The sequence below is a fragment of the Oryctolagus cuniculus genome, chromosome 12 (genome assembly GCF_964237555.1).
Source record: "Oryctolagus cuniculus chromosome 12, mOryCun1.1, whole genome shotgun sequence".
NCBI classification, from domain to species: Eukaryota; Metazoa; Chordata; class Mammalia; order Lagomorpha; family Leporidae; genus Oryctolagus; species Oryctolagus cuniculus.
Genome location: NC_091443.1, coordinates 2,080,058 through 2,094,113, shown reverse-complemented (window position 1 = coordinate 2,094,113; position 14,056 = coordinate 2,080,058). Strand labels below are relative to the sequence as shown.

The window sequence follows — 14,056 nt, the reverse complement described above, 5'->3', positions numbered from 1 at the left end:
CACAGGTGCTGCAGGTTTCTGGAGGGAGGAGCTAGGAAGTTGTCGCTCCCCGTCTTCGTGGAGGAACGACACAGGACCCTGCGCTGTTCTTTCGTCTGTTCGGCCCTCCCCGGGTTTGCTGCTGGTTCTTCCCGGGTTGGCTACCGACCCTTCTACCTCCGTGGAAGGGCGGTTCCCCCTGCCACTTTCCCCACTTCCGCGGGGGAGCGGCACACCGCCGGCCGGCTCTCTCGGGGGCTGCACAGGTGTTCCTCTTAGATGTTCCTGGTGCATGTTGTCTCTCTCCTCCTTTATAGTCCTCTTCCACCAATCCCAACTCTGCTACCCACACGCCGAGTACGCTGCTCTCCTCCAATCAGGAGCAGCTCCTGCAGCTTGTCAAGTTGGTGAGAGGCAGCTGGGTAGAAGCTGTTTCTCCCTTCTCAGCGCCATATTGTGGGAGAGCAGATGCATAGAATAAGTCTTAATTCCAGTAACTTAGTCTAGTCCGAGTTGCTCCCAGTTGCTCCCCACAGGAAGTGAGCGTGGTGCTTGCAGCAACGACAGCTAAGTAGGGCACCTGCTCTCAAGAACTGGGGTGTTCACAGGTGCCCAGCCTGATGCTTGCACAGAGGGGTCTGGTAAGATTTATGGACAATGCTCCTGCTCTTTGTTTACATTAGGTGCTTTTAAACACTGTTTCAGGTCAGTGACTCCTTTGAAAATTGCTCTACCTTCTCAGGAGAAAAATGCATACAGGTGACCGTCCGCAAGCATGTTCTTGGTCAGCCCTACCTCAGACTTGGACCTGCAGTTGTGCCCTTGGTTCAGATCTGATGCCGTAAAATGGGGAAGGCGTGAGCGGAACGCCTCCCTGTCACTCAGCCTCTTCCTTGTGAAATGACATCATCGTCTTGTGATAGTGTGGCTGGTTTGCACGCTCTGGTTCTGAACATACCTATGACCAGTGTCCAGTAGCCTCTCGGGTGCAAAGCCAGGGAAGGCGTGGCAGCTCAGGGCAGAGTGAGAGCGTTGTCTGTGCTTGTCCTTCCTGGTGTGCTCTAACCCTGGATAGGAAAGCTTCCGTTCTGGGCCTGTCGCCGCATCGTGTCTTCAGCGTAGCCGAGGAAGTGTCCTCCTGTGGGTGGAGGGAGAGGTGGACGGGCACGGCCTCCTGCTCTGGGCTCCCCAAGTTTCACCCTGGCTGCCAAGGGTGGGAAATGCTGAAGCAGACTCTTTCCCCAGAAGACCCTGGTGCAGTAGTGGTTAGCGTAACTCGCAGGCGACTTGCTCCACAGAAAACAAGGAGGAGCTTCTTGGGGGAAAGTGGTGGAGAGAGGGCCGCAGGTTGGAGAGCCCCGCCAGCCGGTCTCTTGTCCACACATCTGACGCTGCTGTGTGGCCGCGGCTGTCTGGAGAGCAGTGCCCACCTCCCTCGTAGAGTGCTCGGGGAAGGGTTCCTTAGCTACCATTATGTACTGCTTTCAGCTGTCATCACTACCAAAAATAAAAGAATAGACTATAAGAAGACTGCTAGTGGCCGGCGCCGCGGCTCACTAGGCTAATCCTCCGCCTTGCAGCGCCGGCATACTGGGTTCTAGTCCCGGTCGGGGCGTCGGATTCTGTCCCGGTTGCCCCTCTTCCAGGCCAGCTCTCTGCTGTGGCCAGGGAGTGCAGTGGAGGATGGCCCAAGTGCTTGGGTCCTGCACCCCATGGGAGACCAGGAGAAGTACTTGGCTCCTGCCATCGGATCAGTGCGGTGCGCCGGCCGCAGCGGCCATTGGAGGGTGAACCAACGGCAAAAGGAAGACCTTTCTCTCTGTCTCTCTCTCTCTCACTGTCCACTCTGCCTGTCAAAAAAAAAAAAAAAAAAAAAAAAGACTGCTAGTGTTTTTTTTTTCTGGGCCGTGGATTAATATCCATCTTGTGCAGGACGGGCAGGGACATTAGTGGCAGGGTATTGGTTCCTGGAGGCTCCATTGTTTCTCAAAACTTGGCCCTGTTGTGAGGAGAAGTCTCACTTTTCCAGGGGCCTGCTGAGTGTCTTCCTTCCCTGTGCAGGGTCGTGTCGGGAGATGAGTCCCACTAGGACTCACACAGAGTTTTGGGGGTTGTGGTGTGCGGGGCGTGTGTGGATTGACAGGTAGGAAAGTCCAGGCCATCCTTTGCGGTTGTGTGGCTCCCAGAATTCGAGTGGTTTGTTGTCTGAGGCGGCTGACGGTTTGGAAGGCAGAGCCTTGTGGGAGGCGCACAACGCTGCCTGCCTGCTGATCTTTCTGCCCATCTCTGAGAGTGTGTGCGGGTGAAGTGAGCCTATGTGGAGGTCTTCCCCAGGGTGGTTACGGGGCAGCAGCGTGGTGGGGTCCTGTGGTGTAGCATCACAGCCTGAAGGAGAGGGAGAGCATCATGGGCATTCAGATGGACCACTCTCTGCTCGTGATTTTCCTTAAGAAACCAAAGAGAAACTGAGATGAGATTTTCCATTTGTCTTTTAAATGATTGAAGAAATCAGATCTGTTATGAAAGTAGCGAGGAAGCAGCAAGGAGAAGATGGGTTTAATGGGTGCGTCCGTCAGGGAGCAGCTAGAGGAACAGGGCAGTAGGAAACTGTCAGACTGACTGCGTGGATTGTGGGGCTGGGCTGAGCAAGCGCCAGGTCCACAGTGCAGGAGGGAAGGTCTCGGGCAGCGCTGTTGTCTGCACACAGTTGGGAGGAGGCCCTCTGGCAGAGGCAGGCTGTCCATGGCGGACTCCTTGCTTCCAGACTTCAGTCCGCCCAGGATAGCCGCCCTTCTTCATGAGCTGCTCAGGGACTCCACTTACAGCTGCAAAACAGCTGTCACGGTGCGGGCACATCGTGGCAGGAGAGGGGTTGTCCGTCCGGAGGAGCCTCACCTGCTGGCTTCGGAGCAGGTGCCTGGCCTTCTTGTTGGGCTCCGCCCCTCTTGAGCTCCTGCTGCCGAGCTGACTCAGCAAGTACGAGACGAAAGGGCAGGGGACTGCCGAGAAAGTGCCTACAGAGGCGTGCCAGCGAGTCTGGGATCAGCCGGGATCAGCCAGCCCCCGAAGAGCCCCACTTCTGGGTCAGCCAGTGCAGCACTAGCGCTTTTGGTTTTGGTAAGGCTGTGCTAATGCTTGTGAGTGATGCAGGCAGCAGTAGATGGTGATATCGGATCTCTGTGGGGCTTCTGTCCTTGCCCACCTTCTCAGAGGTGGTGACCATCAAAGTTTGTACCAGTATATGTAATTGTGTCTTCTGGGGCATTCTGTTTTTTTCCAGCCGTGTGCCTCTATTTGAACATCCTGAACATTGGGGTGTGTGTGTGTGTGTGTGTGTGTGTGTGAGAGAGAGAGAGAGAGAGAGAGAGATTGATTGATTGATTCTATAGGGAAAATATAAATAAGAAACAGATTTTTCTACGAAGAAAATTTACTTTGGAAATGGGGAGAATGGATTAATATACAAGTGACATTGGACAGTGCAGATCCGTGTAAAATCCCAGCTTCAAGAATGCTTTCAGTCCCGTTGTGGTAGTCACACTTAGGGGCACCTGAGGGTTGCCGAGTGAGGAAAAACTGCAGCCTGAGAAACTTCACGTGCTCAGTGGAGGCATCAAGGCCTGAACGTGAGAGGAGAGGCAGGCAAGACTCCAGGGCAGTCACAAGTCCCAGGATGATGCAGGCACAGCCTTGGGGCTAGCTGGGTGTCAGTGGTTGTCTACACTGGCATTAGCTCCTGTTGTCACAGATTGGGCACAAGCGGATGGTTGACAGAGATTGTTGCTAGTCAACCTAGAAAGTAATTTTGAAGACGGGAGGACAGGGTAGAGAGCAGGGAGGGGAACCCAGCATTTAGTGAGTACCCATTCCCGCCAGGCACTGCGCTAGCATTTCACCTGCTTCCTCACGTTGGCCGTGGGGACGCTGCGAGGGAGGGAGGGAGGGAGGTCAGCAGAGCTGTCCAGGTCACCAGCTGGTCAGTGCCACTGGAGAGCAGATTTGTCTGGCTCCACAGCACTTCTCTTCTCCCTGCTTGGACTCACTTAACACCATGAAGGAGCCTTCGTTCCAAGTGAATTACACTCAGGCCTGGTTTCCCTTTCTGAAAGGATCAGTGTATCGTCTTAGTTTTCCTTATGCTCAGAGATACCTTTCCTTGTCTCTTTAAACAAACAAAAAAGCTGACAGTGCCAGCTATTTGATTGCCTTAATGTGAAGGAGTTGAAAAGAGCTGTGGGTACCTAACAGGCAGAACCTGTTCTTAGTGTGTAACTGGCCAGCTCCTGTTTGTGTGTTCTGGTTGACAGTAATTAAACCCCTCAGCACACACCCGTCTGGGTGTGACAACTCTTCCTCCTGCATTCCCCTGCTGTGGGGCTGGGTACACTTCCAGAATTACTTCTGTTTCTTCCTCTTTCAGGAGAAGTGTGTGAGAGGGTCACTCTTAGAGACTTACTGGTGAGCTTGGCTGATGGGTGTGTGACGTCAGAATGCAGAAGTGGCGTGCTTTCCTGTGGGAGGTCTTGCTTCCCATGCTGTTTCCTGGCTTCATTTTGCTCTCCTGTCGAGGTGACCCTTGCCAGCATGATGAAGAGGTTCCTGCGGTGTGGAGCCGCACTGCGGGGCCTTGGGCAGGTGGAGATGGGTGTGGCCGACTGCTCCTCTGTTGGTGTGCAGGTGTGGTGGGTGTGTCCGACCGCTCCTCTGTTGGCGTGCAGGTGTGGTGGGTGTGTCTGACTGCTCCTCTGTTGGTGTGCAGGTGTGGTGGGTGTGTCTGACTGCTCCTCTGTTGGCGTGCAGGTGTGGTGGGTGTGTCCGACCACTCCTCTGTTGGTGTGCAGGTGTGGTGGGTGTGTCTGACTGCTCCTCTGTTGGTGTGCAGGTGTGGTGGGTGTGTCCGACTGTTCCTCTGTTGGTGTGCAGGTGTGGTGGGTGTGGCTGGCTGCTCCTCTGTTGGTGTGCAGGTGTGGTGGGTGTGACTGACTGCTCCTCTGTTGGTGTGCAGGTGTGGTGGGTGTGGCTGACGGCTCCTCTGTTGGTGTGCAGGTGTGGTGCGTGTGGCTGACGGCTCCTCTGTTGGTGTGCAGGTGTGGTGGGTGTGTCCGACCGCTCCTCTGTTGGTGTGCAGGTGTGGTGCGTGTGGCTGGCTGCTCCTCTGTTGGTGTGCAGGTGTGGTGGGTGTGTCCGACTGCTCCTCTGTTGGTGTGCAGGTGTGGTGGGTGTGTCCGACCGCTCCTCTGTTGGTGTGCAGGTGTGGTGGGTGTGGCTGACGGCTCCTCTGTTGGTGTGCAGGTGTGGTGGGTGTGTCCGACTGTTCCTCTGTTGGTGTGCAGGTGTGGTGGGTGTGTCTGCTCCTCTGTTGGTGTGCAGGTGTGGTGGTGTGTTTGACTGCTCCTCTGTTGGCGTGCAGGTGTGGTGGGTGTGGCTGACGGCTCCTCTGTTGGTGTGCAGGTGTGGTGAGTGTGGCTGACTGCGCCTCTGTTGGTGTGCAGGTGTGGTGGGTGTGGCTGACTGCCCTTCTGATTTTCACATCCTTCCTGCTTACAGATGCTGGCCCCCGTGAGACGTTGATGCATTTCGCTGTGCGCCTGGGACTGCTGAGGCTGACATGGTTCCTGCTGCAGAAGCCAGGTGGCCGCGGAGCTCTCAGTATCCACAACCAGGAAGGGGCGACGCCTGTGAGCTTGGCCTTGGAGCGAGGGTATCACCAGCTGCACCAGCTTCTCACCCAGTGAGTGCTCTTTTCTGCTTCCCTCCTCTCCTTGCCAGCCCCACCCCTGATCAGAGTGGTGCCGGCCCGGCAGCTCCGTGTGCGCTGCCGCCAGTCAAAACCGTCGCCCTGTGCCCGCCCTGCTGCAGGTGCGTGAACCTGCTCCTGCCGTCCAGGTCATCGCCGAGAGACAGCCGTGCGTCATCCTCCTGCCACTTGCTCCCTCCTCTGCCTCCTTGCTTTTGCTGCTTCTTACCTCTCACAGTGTTCTGAAAACTCAAATATGAGTCTTGTCTGTAACATTACCTGTGTGTGTAGTTTATCATGGTTGAATACAACAGGAAAGCCGTCTTGTGCCCTGCATTTTCTTCGCTATGTCTCCTTGATGTGAAAGAGTGAATCAGGAACCAGTACGTTCCTATTTTAATTGCATGTAGAAAGTGTGCCATGCCGTTAAGTTTTGGCTTGGTTTCAGTTGCGTGTGTTTCTGGGAATGGAATCGAGAGTGGGGTTCTCTTGGCATGAGCGCAGTACATGGCACAGGAGTTGTCCTGGAGGTGTCCTGTCTGCGGGTTCAGTAGTTCACGTTCTGACTCCTTGAGTAAAAATTTGGTGGAAGACTTTTAGGACGTTGAAAGAGTTTTTCTTTTATAAATAGAAAAGTAAGTGCATTAAAACAGCCAACATTTCTCACTGGAAAATTTACAAAAGGCAGAAGTTTCGGAAGTTTCTGTCGTTGGGTGCATTTCTGTTAGTTTTATGGTCGTTGTCATCTGCTCCACCAGATGACCTGAGCAAGAACAAACCCCGCTGATGTGTGCTCTGCCGTAGTGAGCGGAGTTTATTCCCAAGTCCGTGAGTTGAGTTGAGTTGAGCTGCTCTATGTAAGGTGGTCTAGAAGGACCAAGGAGGGAGCGCAGCACGCAGTGCCGCCAGGAGACTGTTTCTTCACATCACTGCCCTGTGTGCGACTTCTCCAGTCAGGACAGACAGAGGCTCCTGGCAGAGAATGCTCTGCGGACACCAGATTCCTGTGCCGACGCTGCCCCGGGACCCATGCGTGCCACTCCTTCCCGCAGCCCCTCTGGCTGGTGCTTGCGTGGCCTCGTTTCAGCATGTGAGGCAGCTAACTGTGGCCCAGCTGCTGGGAGCTCAGATGCACTTCTCTGGACTTTCTTTCTGGCCTGAGTTTGGAAGCATAGTCGATGCAGGACCGCCGTAGGCACACGGCGCTGACGGCAGCACAGCTCTAAGGAGACTGGGGGGCCTTTGTTCTTGGGGATCTTTGTGTGCTTGAGTGCTGCCCTGCCACGTGTGGGCAGGCCACCGGCTCCTTGTGAAGAGAGGCGGGTCAGGGAGAACCTGAGGATCCCACAAACTGCAGAGCTGGCCCCTGCGGGCTCTCCTGTACTGTCCTGGTCTGAAGCTGTGAGCAAGTGCCGAGGCACAGCCAGCACGCACACCATGGGAGGGAGGTGACTCCACTAAATCCCTTGTCTTACTGTGATACCTGTAGGCTGGGCTAGAATTTCAGCCATAAAGGGTTTATTGTGGTAAAATATGCCTAAGACTGACTGGTCTGACCTCTTTTAGTGCCCATCTCATGGCCCTGTCTAGAAACGGGACCCCGTGAAGGACCATCTCCCAGCGCAGCCTCTTCATGCCGGCCCCAGTCAGCTCTGTTCAGGGTTCCTCCTCCGTGGGGGGTTGTGCAGCGTTTGCTCTGTCCTTGGCTGGTTCCCGTGGCACAGTGTTGTTAGCTGCATCCACGTTGTCGCGTGGTCAGAATAATGAAGTATTTTATACTTGGAAACTGCTAGAGGAAGATTTTAAATGTTCATGCTACAGAAAAAAATTAGTAGATGAGGTGATATATTTGTTAATCTTTCTACAATAAATGTATCAAAATCAGATTTTACTATGTAACTGTTTATAATGATCATTTGTCATTTTTTTAAAACAAACCTACACATAGGCAAAAGGTAGAAACAGGCTAAATATCTTAGCAGATGAGTGGGCGTACAGTGTCCATGCAGTGGACCAATCCGGCCTTAAAGGGGAGGAGCATCTGTAAGAGGCGCTGCACTGATGAAGTGACTGGACTGGGTAGGAAGTGCAGGGCCGGAAGCAGAGGCTCCGTCTGCCGAGAGGCTGGCCAGGGCTAGCCCACGCCTGGATCTTAACAAGGTTCTGCCTCGAGCCTGTAGGCAGAAGTCGTACACGCATGTTTTTCTGAGTAAGGCCTGTTCCTTTTATCACTGCTGTTCAACAGATATGAAATTGTAGTGTGCCCATGTATATTTTTATTGAGAAATTACTTGTGTTCTGATCTTCTGAAAAGTCAACTTCATTTAACCCTTTTGTATTCTAAATACATTCTAAATACAAATGTATTCTAAAATACATTTGCTGTTTTAATTCCTAGCTGCTTTGCCTTGTTTTTGCTTACTTTCAAAATTAGGGGTGGGGGTAGGGTGGGAGATGGTGCTGGTTTGGGCCCAGGTGCTGTCTGTGGCCAGGCTTATTTTGATTGGCAGTCCATTTTGATAAACTGAGTCTCATTCTGTGTGAAAACTGAGTTGCTGTTCTCGACTGCAGATGGGGTCTCTAACACCTGGTCTTTAGAGACTTGAAGCTGATGCTCAGCCCAGCCGGTCATGACAGCCGTTTGGGATGCTTTTGAGGGTTTCTTTGTTCTGCTCCCGGCTGTTGCCCTTCACTGACTAGTTCAGTGACAGGGAGGGGGAGATTGTGTTGACTTAATGCCCACTTGCTGTAGTTTCTCTTTTGATCTTAAGTTGTGTGTATGGAAGTATATGGTAACTGAATTTGACTTTGGATGAGATGTTACCAGTCTCGCCTGAGACATCCCAGCCCCAGGACACCAGGCCCACCAGGTTTGCTGTAGTGACAGCTAGGCCCGACCGTGGCCTGACTGGTGGTAGAATGGGGACAGAGCCCCGCTCCGTGTGCCTTCTGTGAAGTGATGACTGTAGGTGAGTGGTGCTGTCCGTTCTGCCGAGCACTCGCCTCCTGGCACACAGGAGGCGTGGGGTTGGGTTCCTTGAGGGGTGGGGCGGGGAGCAGCTCACGTGCGCATTGCAAGTCAGGCCTGCGCACACAAAGTTAGGGTAATGTTAACTGCCCCTGGAAGGACAGCAACTTCCTGCCATGTCAAAATGTGAAAAACTGGGGCCTGTGTGTCCTTCAGATTCCGTGGCGAGGTAGAGAAGCTGTCAGTACTTCAGTCTGAAGAGAGACTGAGGGCCCGAGAGCTGTCTCTTCGCTTGTGGCCCGGGTAACTGGGAGAAAGTTACCCGTCCAGCCTGAGTCCCACACGTGTCCCCTGTGCTAGATGGTGCCTGTCATGCCTCCATCTCAGCGCTCCCTGGCTGGTAAGTTTCCTTGCACGGTGATGCCATTAGGAGACAGAGTTCACCGGAGTGGAACTCAGCTCAGCTGACTGCCGAAGTGACTGTCAGGGAGGCCAGCTGGGTTGGTGGTTTGGAGTCCAGGGCCACCGGGGAGCTGCAGTGTGCTGCCTCCGTGGGTTTCTCCGACCTCGGAGCCTTGTGTGTTGCCTGGCAAGAGTCAGCGATGCTCTGAGACACAGATGGAAGAGCCTGTGGTGAGGGCGAGACTCGGGGACTGACGTCAGTGTTGTCTGTTGCTACCCTTTCCTCTGTTTGCCTTTCATGCCTGGACCAGTCTTTGATGCAGTAAAGGAACGTTGCCAAGGTCCTAAGTGTTGTAGGCAGTACTTGGATGTCCCCACTTGTTAAGGGTTTGAAGTTTCCCAGTGTAGTCGGTGGGCATCTGGCCGCGCTGCAAGGCTGATGCTGGCACCCGGTGGAGCCAGGGGCTGCAGGCTGCGCAGACTCGTCGCCAGGTGCCGTGCTCCGCAGAACCGGCCTCCGCAGGGCAGTGCGGAAACGCTTCAGTCGCCCTAGGAGCTGGTGTTAAAGAATCTGCCCTCATAAACTTTATCTCATTTTCAGTGTCTGTTCAACAAATCTTTGTTTGTCGAATGACCTCACTGCACTACTGGTTTCTACATGGTTGCTGTGTTGCAGAAGTCGTTTTATCCCAGCCTCGGACAGCCTTTCTGAAATGAGCATTTTCTGGGTTTGTGGGGGAGGCAGTGTGGAAAGCGGCGGAGCTGCTGTGGCACATGTGCCTGCCTGTTAAGTTCTCTGTCCCTTCCTTGAGACACTTGCCCTTAAAGCTAGGTTCAAAGTCGCACTCTCGGGCAGCGCCTCCAGTGCACCTGTTTCACGGCTGAACCGAGTGCTCTGGAGCAAGACGTCCTATAAACACAGCAGGTGCACTTTAGGGGCCTTTTAAATGGTCCTCCATAGCACATGCGGTGCAAAGTAAGTTTTTGGAGCCTTTCTTTTGCTTATCGGGGAAAGGATGGGGCAGACATAACTTCTTCCAAGTAATAGCAGCCATCTGGCTCTCTGTGCATCTGTCCATCTACCTGGCCTGCCACTTTGATGTATGGGTCTGTGTGTTTTGGAAAAGGTGAGACGGTGGAGATGGGTAGGGCTAGAGGTGGTGGGAGGGTGCCCACATTTACTGAGTATGAATACCTGCTTTTGTTACACGCGGCACTACTCTGTTTTCCGTTTGTTCTGTGTGCAAGCTCTCGGCTGGCCTCTCAGGCCAGTCAGTAGCACCCCTCTTCTGCACAGGAGGAGACACCCAGAGAGGCTTAGCAGCTCACCCAGGGCCATGACATTAGTGAGTTGCCATCATCACAGCCTGTCTTCAGGTGATTTTCAGCTTTATCAATAGAATTGTGTGAGGAGCCATGATAGCATTTGTTGTCTTAAAACCAAATTAATTTGATTATGTGATACAAAGATTTGATTTTAGGTATCTTTCCCCCCCTCTTTGTGCAAATTTTTGGTTGAATGACTTTAAGGATTTTGATGTTTTGTAACTTTTTTTTTTTAAAGATTTATTTATTTATTTGAAAGAGTTACACAAAGAGAGGAGAGACAGAGAGAGAGAGAGAGAGAGAGAGAGAGAGAGAGAGGTCTTCTATCCGATGGTTCACTCCCCAATTGGCCGCAATGGCCGGAGCTATGCCGATCTGAAGCCAGGAGCTAGGAACTTCTTTCGGGTCTCCCATGTGGGTGCAGGGGCCTAAGGACTTGGGCCATCTTCTGCCGCTTTCCCAGGCCACAGCAGAGAGCTGGATGGGAAGTAGAACAGCTGGATCTCGAACTGGCGCCCATACTGGGATGCCGACACTTCAGGCCAGGGCATTAACCCGCTGTGCCACAGTGCTGGCCCCTGTTTTGTAACTTTTTAAGCCCTTCAACTAGTAATTTCAAGATTGTAACCTGGTGCCTTGCTGGATATTGTATAGTAAACTTCCTAAGGCTAATCGCTCTATGTGGGAAACAGGGGCACTAGTCTCCATTCGTCGTATGTGTTGTACTAGCGTTTTGCAAAGATTCTCATATAGTGTCCTCTGACCCTCATGGATGGGCATGTCCCCCCCGATGTGGAGGGAAGGCCACAGCTAGGGAGGATTGGAACAGGAGACTGAGCCAGGCTGCTACAGGCTGTATTCTTCCTGGGAGGGCAGGAGGTGTTGGGAAATGTCTGTGTTGCAGTCACAGAACTATTCCCAGTGTCCTGTGTCCCTTTCTGCAGCACCTGTGGAGGTGGCCAGGTAATGTTTATGCTGCAGAGTTTTTCTGCAGTTTTTCTCCATAGTTACAAAGTGACACAGCCTGGTCTGTGGTAATGTGATCTCTATGGCAACAGCATGTGCTTTTGAAACAACTTGTTGCTGACTTCACTGTAGCCTTAAGTGAGAGACAACATTGACCCAATGCATATGGGGCTTAATATGCAGGTAGGAGAAAAGTAAGGGTGGGTTGGTTGGTTGGCACCTTCCATTTCTTAAAAAAAAAAAAATCCGACTCCGTAGAGACCATTGCACAATATTTTTATTTGGCCAGTGTTGGAGTTTTCCTTAAAAATGTGTGAATAGAAATAATGACTTGAAAATTTTGTCTGTTTTTTAGTAGCCAAAATAGAAGTGATCCTTACGCAAGGGCAGAAAAGTAGGCGTGTTAAATAAATATTTTGGCTAAAATCAATAGTTGGCCAAAACTGAGTATCACCATGATAGAATGCAGTTGTGTGGTATAATAAATGTGAGATAATGTAAAGCATAACTAATTTTATACATTTACTGGGATGTGATAGCTCGTTTCCAAACTCTGACCCTCTCCTGGAAGTCTGTAATTTCTCAGCTTTGCCAGCTTCAGGACAAGGTGTGCATCGCTGGGTTACTGAGCAGTTTGCATACATGCATACTTTGTGCTGAACGTCAGGAATCCTAATTGGACTGTAGAAAATTAGAATTCAGGAAAGCTTTTCAGTAACATGTTTTCTAGGAGAAATTTTATATTAGGATTCTTGGCTTAGTGAATCACAGAAGTCCTTTAGCTGCTGAAATTGGTTAGTGTTGCATAACAGTCATTTGACAGGTGTGGTTTAAACGTGCAGTGACCAGAGACACTTAGAATTAGAAGGCTTTGTGTTCTTGAAGTGATCTTATAGTTTTGAATTTTGATTAATGAAAACAAAATGTATTGGAGATCCCTAATGTTTTTCTTGCACATTTTCCACATATATTTACATTATAGTTGTAGTGGTTTTGGGCGTTTTTTTCTCCTTATAAACACTTAGGAAATAGCATTGTTGACATTCTGCTTTAATGTTTTTCTAAGGTGTGGATAGTTTACAGCTAGTACTTTGCCTTGAGAGATATGGCTTACATGGAATGAGGTATCTGCAGTTCTTAAAAAGTTTTCTACTCAGTGTGTATTTTAGGTTCTGAATGCTAGTTAACAAAGTTGATCAAAACTAGGGTTTTAATGTAATCAAGAAGCTATAGTTCTGTGTCATTCCATTTAGAATTTTATAGGCACATGTTGGCTTACAGAAGTTACCTGGCCTGTGTGCTCTCTTAATATTCGTATTTCAAGCTGTTGACTTAATAGTCAAGCGTTGAGCTCTGTGTGACCATTTGAAAACTCTTGTTTTTGCTTAAAACATTTCATAAAACATTAAGAGTTTTCAGTCACTAACTTTGCATCATTTTACTCTTAAAGTAAATATGTACTTTATGCCTTAACTAGTGATAGAATTTTTGCATACAGAGCACATGAAGTTTGTACTTTAAATTTTGTAGGTTAAAGTTAAAACAGGAGCCAGCACTGTGGTGTAGTGAGTGAAGCCTCTGCCTGCAGAGCTGGCATCCCATGTGGGCACCGGTTTGAGACCCGGCTACTCTACTTCTGATCCAGTCATCTTCTGATGACCTGGGAAAACAGTCGAAGATGGCCTAAGTGCTTGGGCCTCTGCACCCATGTGAGAGACCTGTAAGAAGCTCCAGGCTCTTGGCTTTGGATCAGCGCAGCTCCTGGTCATTGGCGGCCATCTAGGGAGTGGACCAGTGGTTGGAAGACCTCTCTCTGTCTGCCTCTGCCTCTCTGCAACCCTGCCTTTCAAATAAATAAATAAATCTTTAAAAAATAGTTAAAACATACTCACTAGTTTAATACAAGGGTCTTCAGAAAGTTGCTGGAATATATGTATTATGGAAAAACTATACATGACTCCCAAATAAACTTGCCTTTTGATTGCATTTCTCCACAAACGCTTTCCAGTGACCAGTGATAGTCTTGTGGTGGTGTAGCTTCATTGATGCTGTGACAACCCGAGCAGTCACTTGGTCGGCTGATGACATTGGTGCCTGGCAAAGCTGGGCTTGGGTGCATGTCATTGTCCCACGTCTGAGGGCCTCAGCTCCCTCAAGAATAAAATGGCAAGAAATAATATGTACCTCGTGGACCACTTAGGATTAAACGAGAGCATGTTTATAATAATCTTCAAAACGTTTCGTGTCCCTTTGTTTGGAGAACTGGGAAATTCCTTGGGAATGATTTGATCTGTGTGTGATCTGACGTCCATTGCCACATGGTTTCTCACTCACTGTAACCTGGACAGCCTTACCTAGAACAGTACTACTGTTTTTTTTTTTTTTGTTTTTTTTTGTTTTTTTTTTTTTTGTTTTTTTTAGATTGATTTACTTATTTGAAAGGCAGAGTTAACAGAGAGGCAGAGGAGGCAGAAGGAGAGAGAGGTCTTCCATCCGCGGTTCATTCCCCAAATGGCCTCAGTGGCCAGAGCAATCCGAAGCCAGGAGCCTGGAGCTTCTTCTGGGTCTCCCACGTGGGTGCAGGGCCCCAAGGCCTTGGGCCATCTTCCACTGCTTTCCCAGGAACAGTAGCAGGGAGCTGGGTAGGAAATGGAGCAGCCAGGACTTGAAGCAGCGCC

At 50.9% G+C, this 14,056-nt stretch overlaps 1 protein-coding gene across 17 annotated transcripts in view; it reads left to right on the top strand.

The window, feature by feature from the left end:
• Positions 1-14,056, top strand: part of AKAP13 (A-kinase anchoring protein 13) — a 308,889-nt gene that overhangs the window by 118,870 nt on the left and 175,963 nt on the right. For all 17 annotated transcript variants that reach the window (XR_007915293.2, XM_070053466.1, XM_051835156.2 and 14 more), the window contains one exon: positions 5,527-5,710. Coding sequence is in view for 16 of the 17 variants with exons in the window: in XM_070053466.1 (XP_069909567.1) it covers positions 5,527-5,710 (184 nt within the window). In the remaining variant the exon portion in view is untranslated. The remainder of the gene's footprint in view (positions 1-5,526; positions 5,711-14,056) is intronic.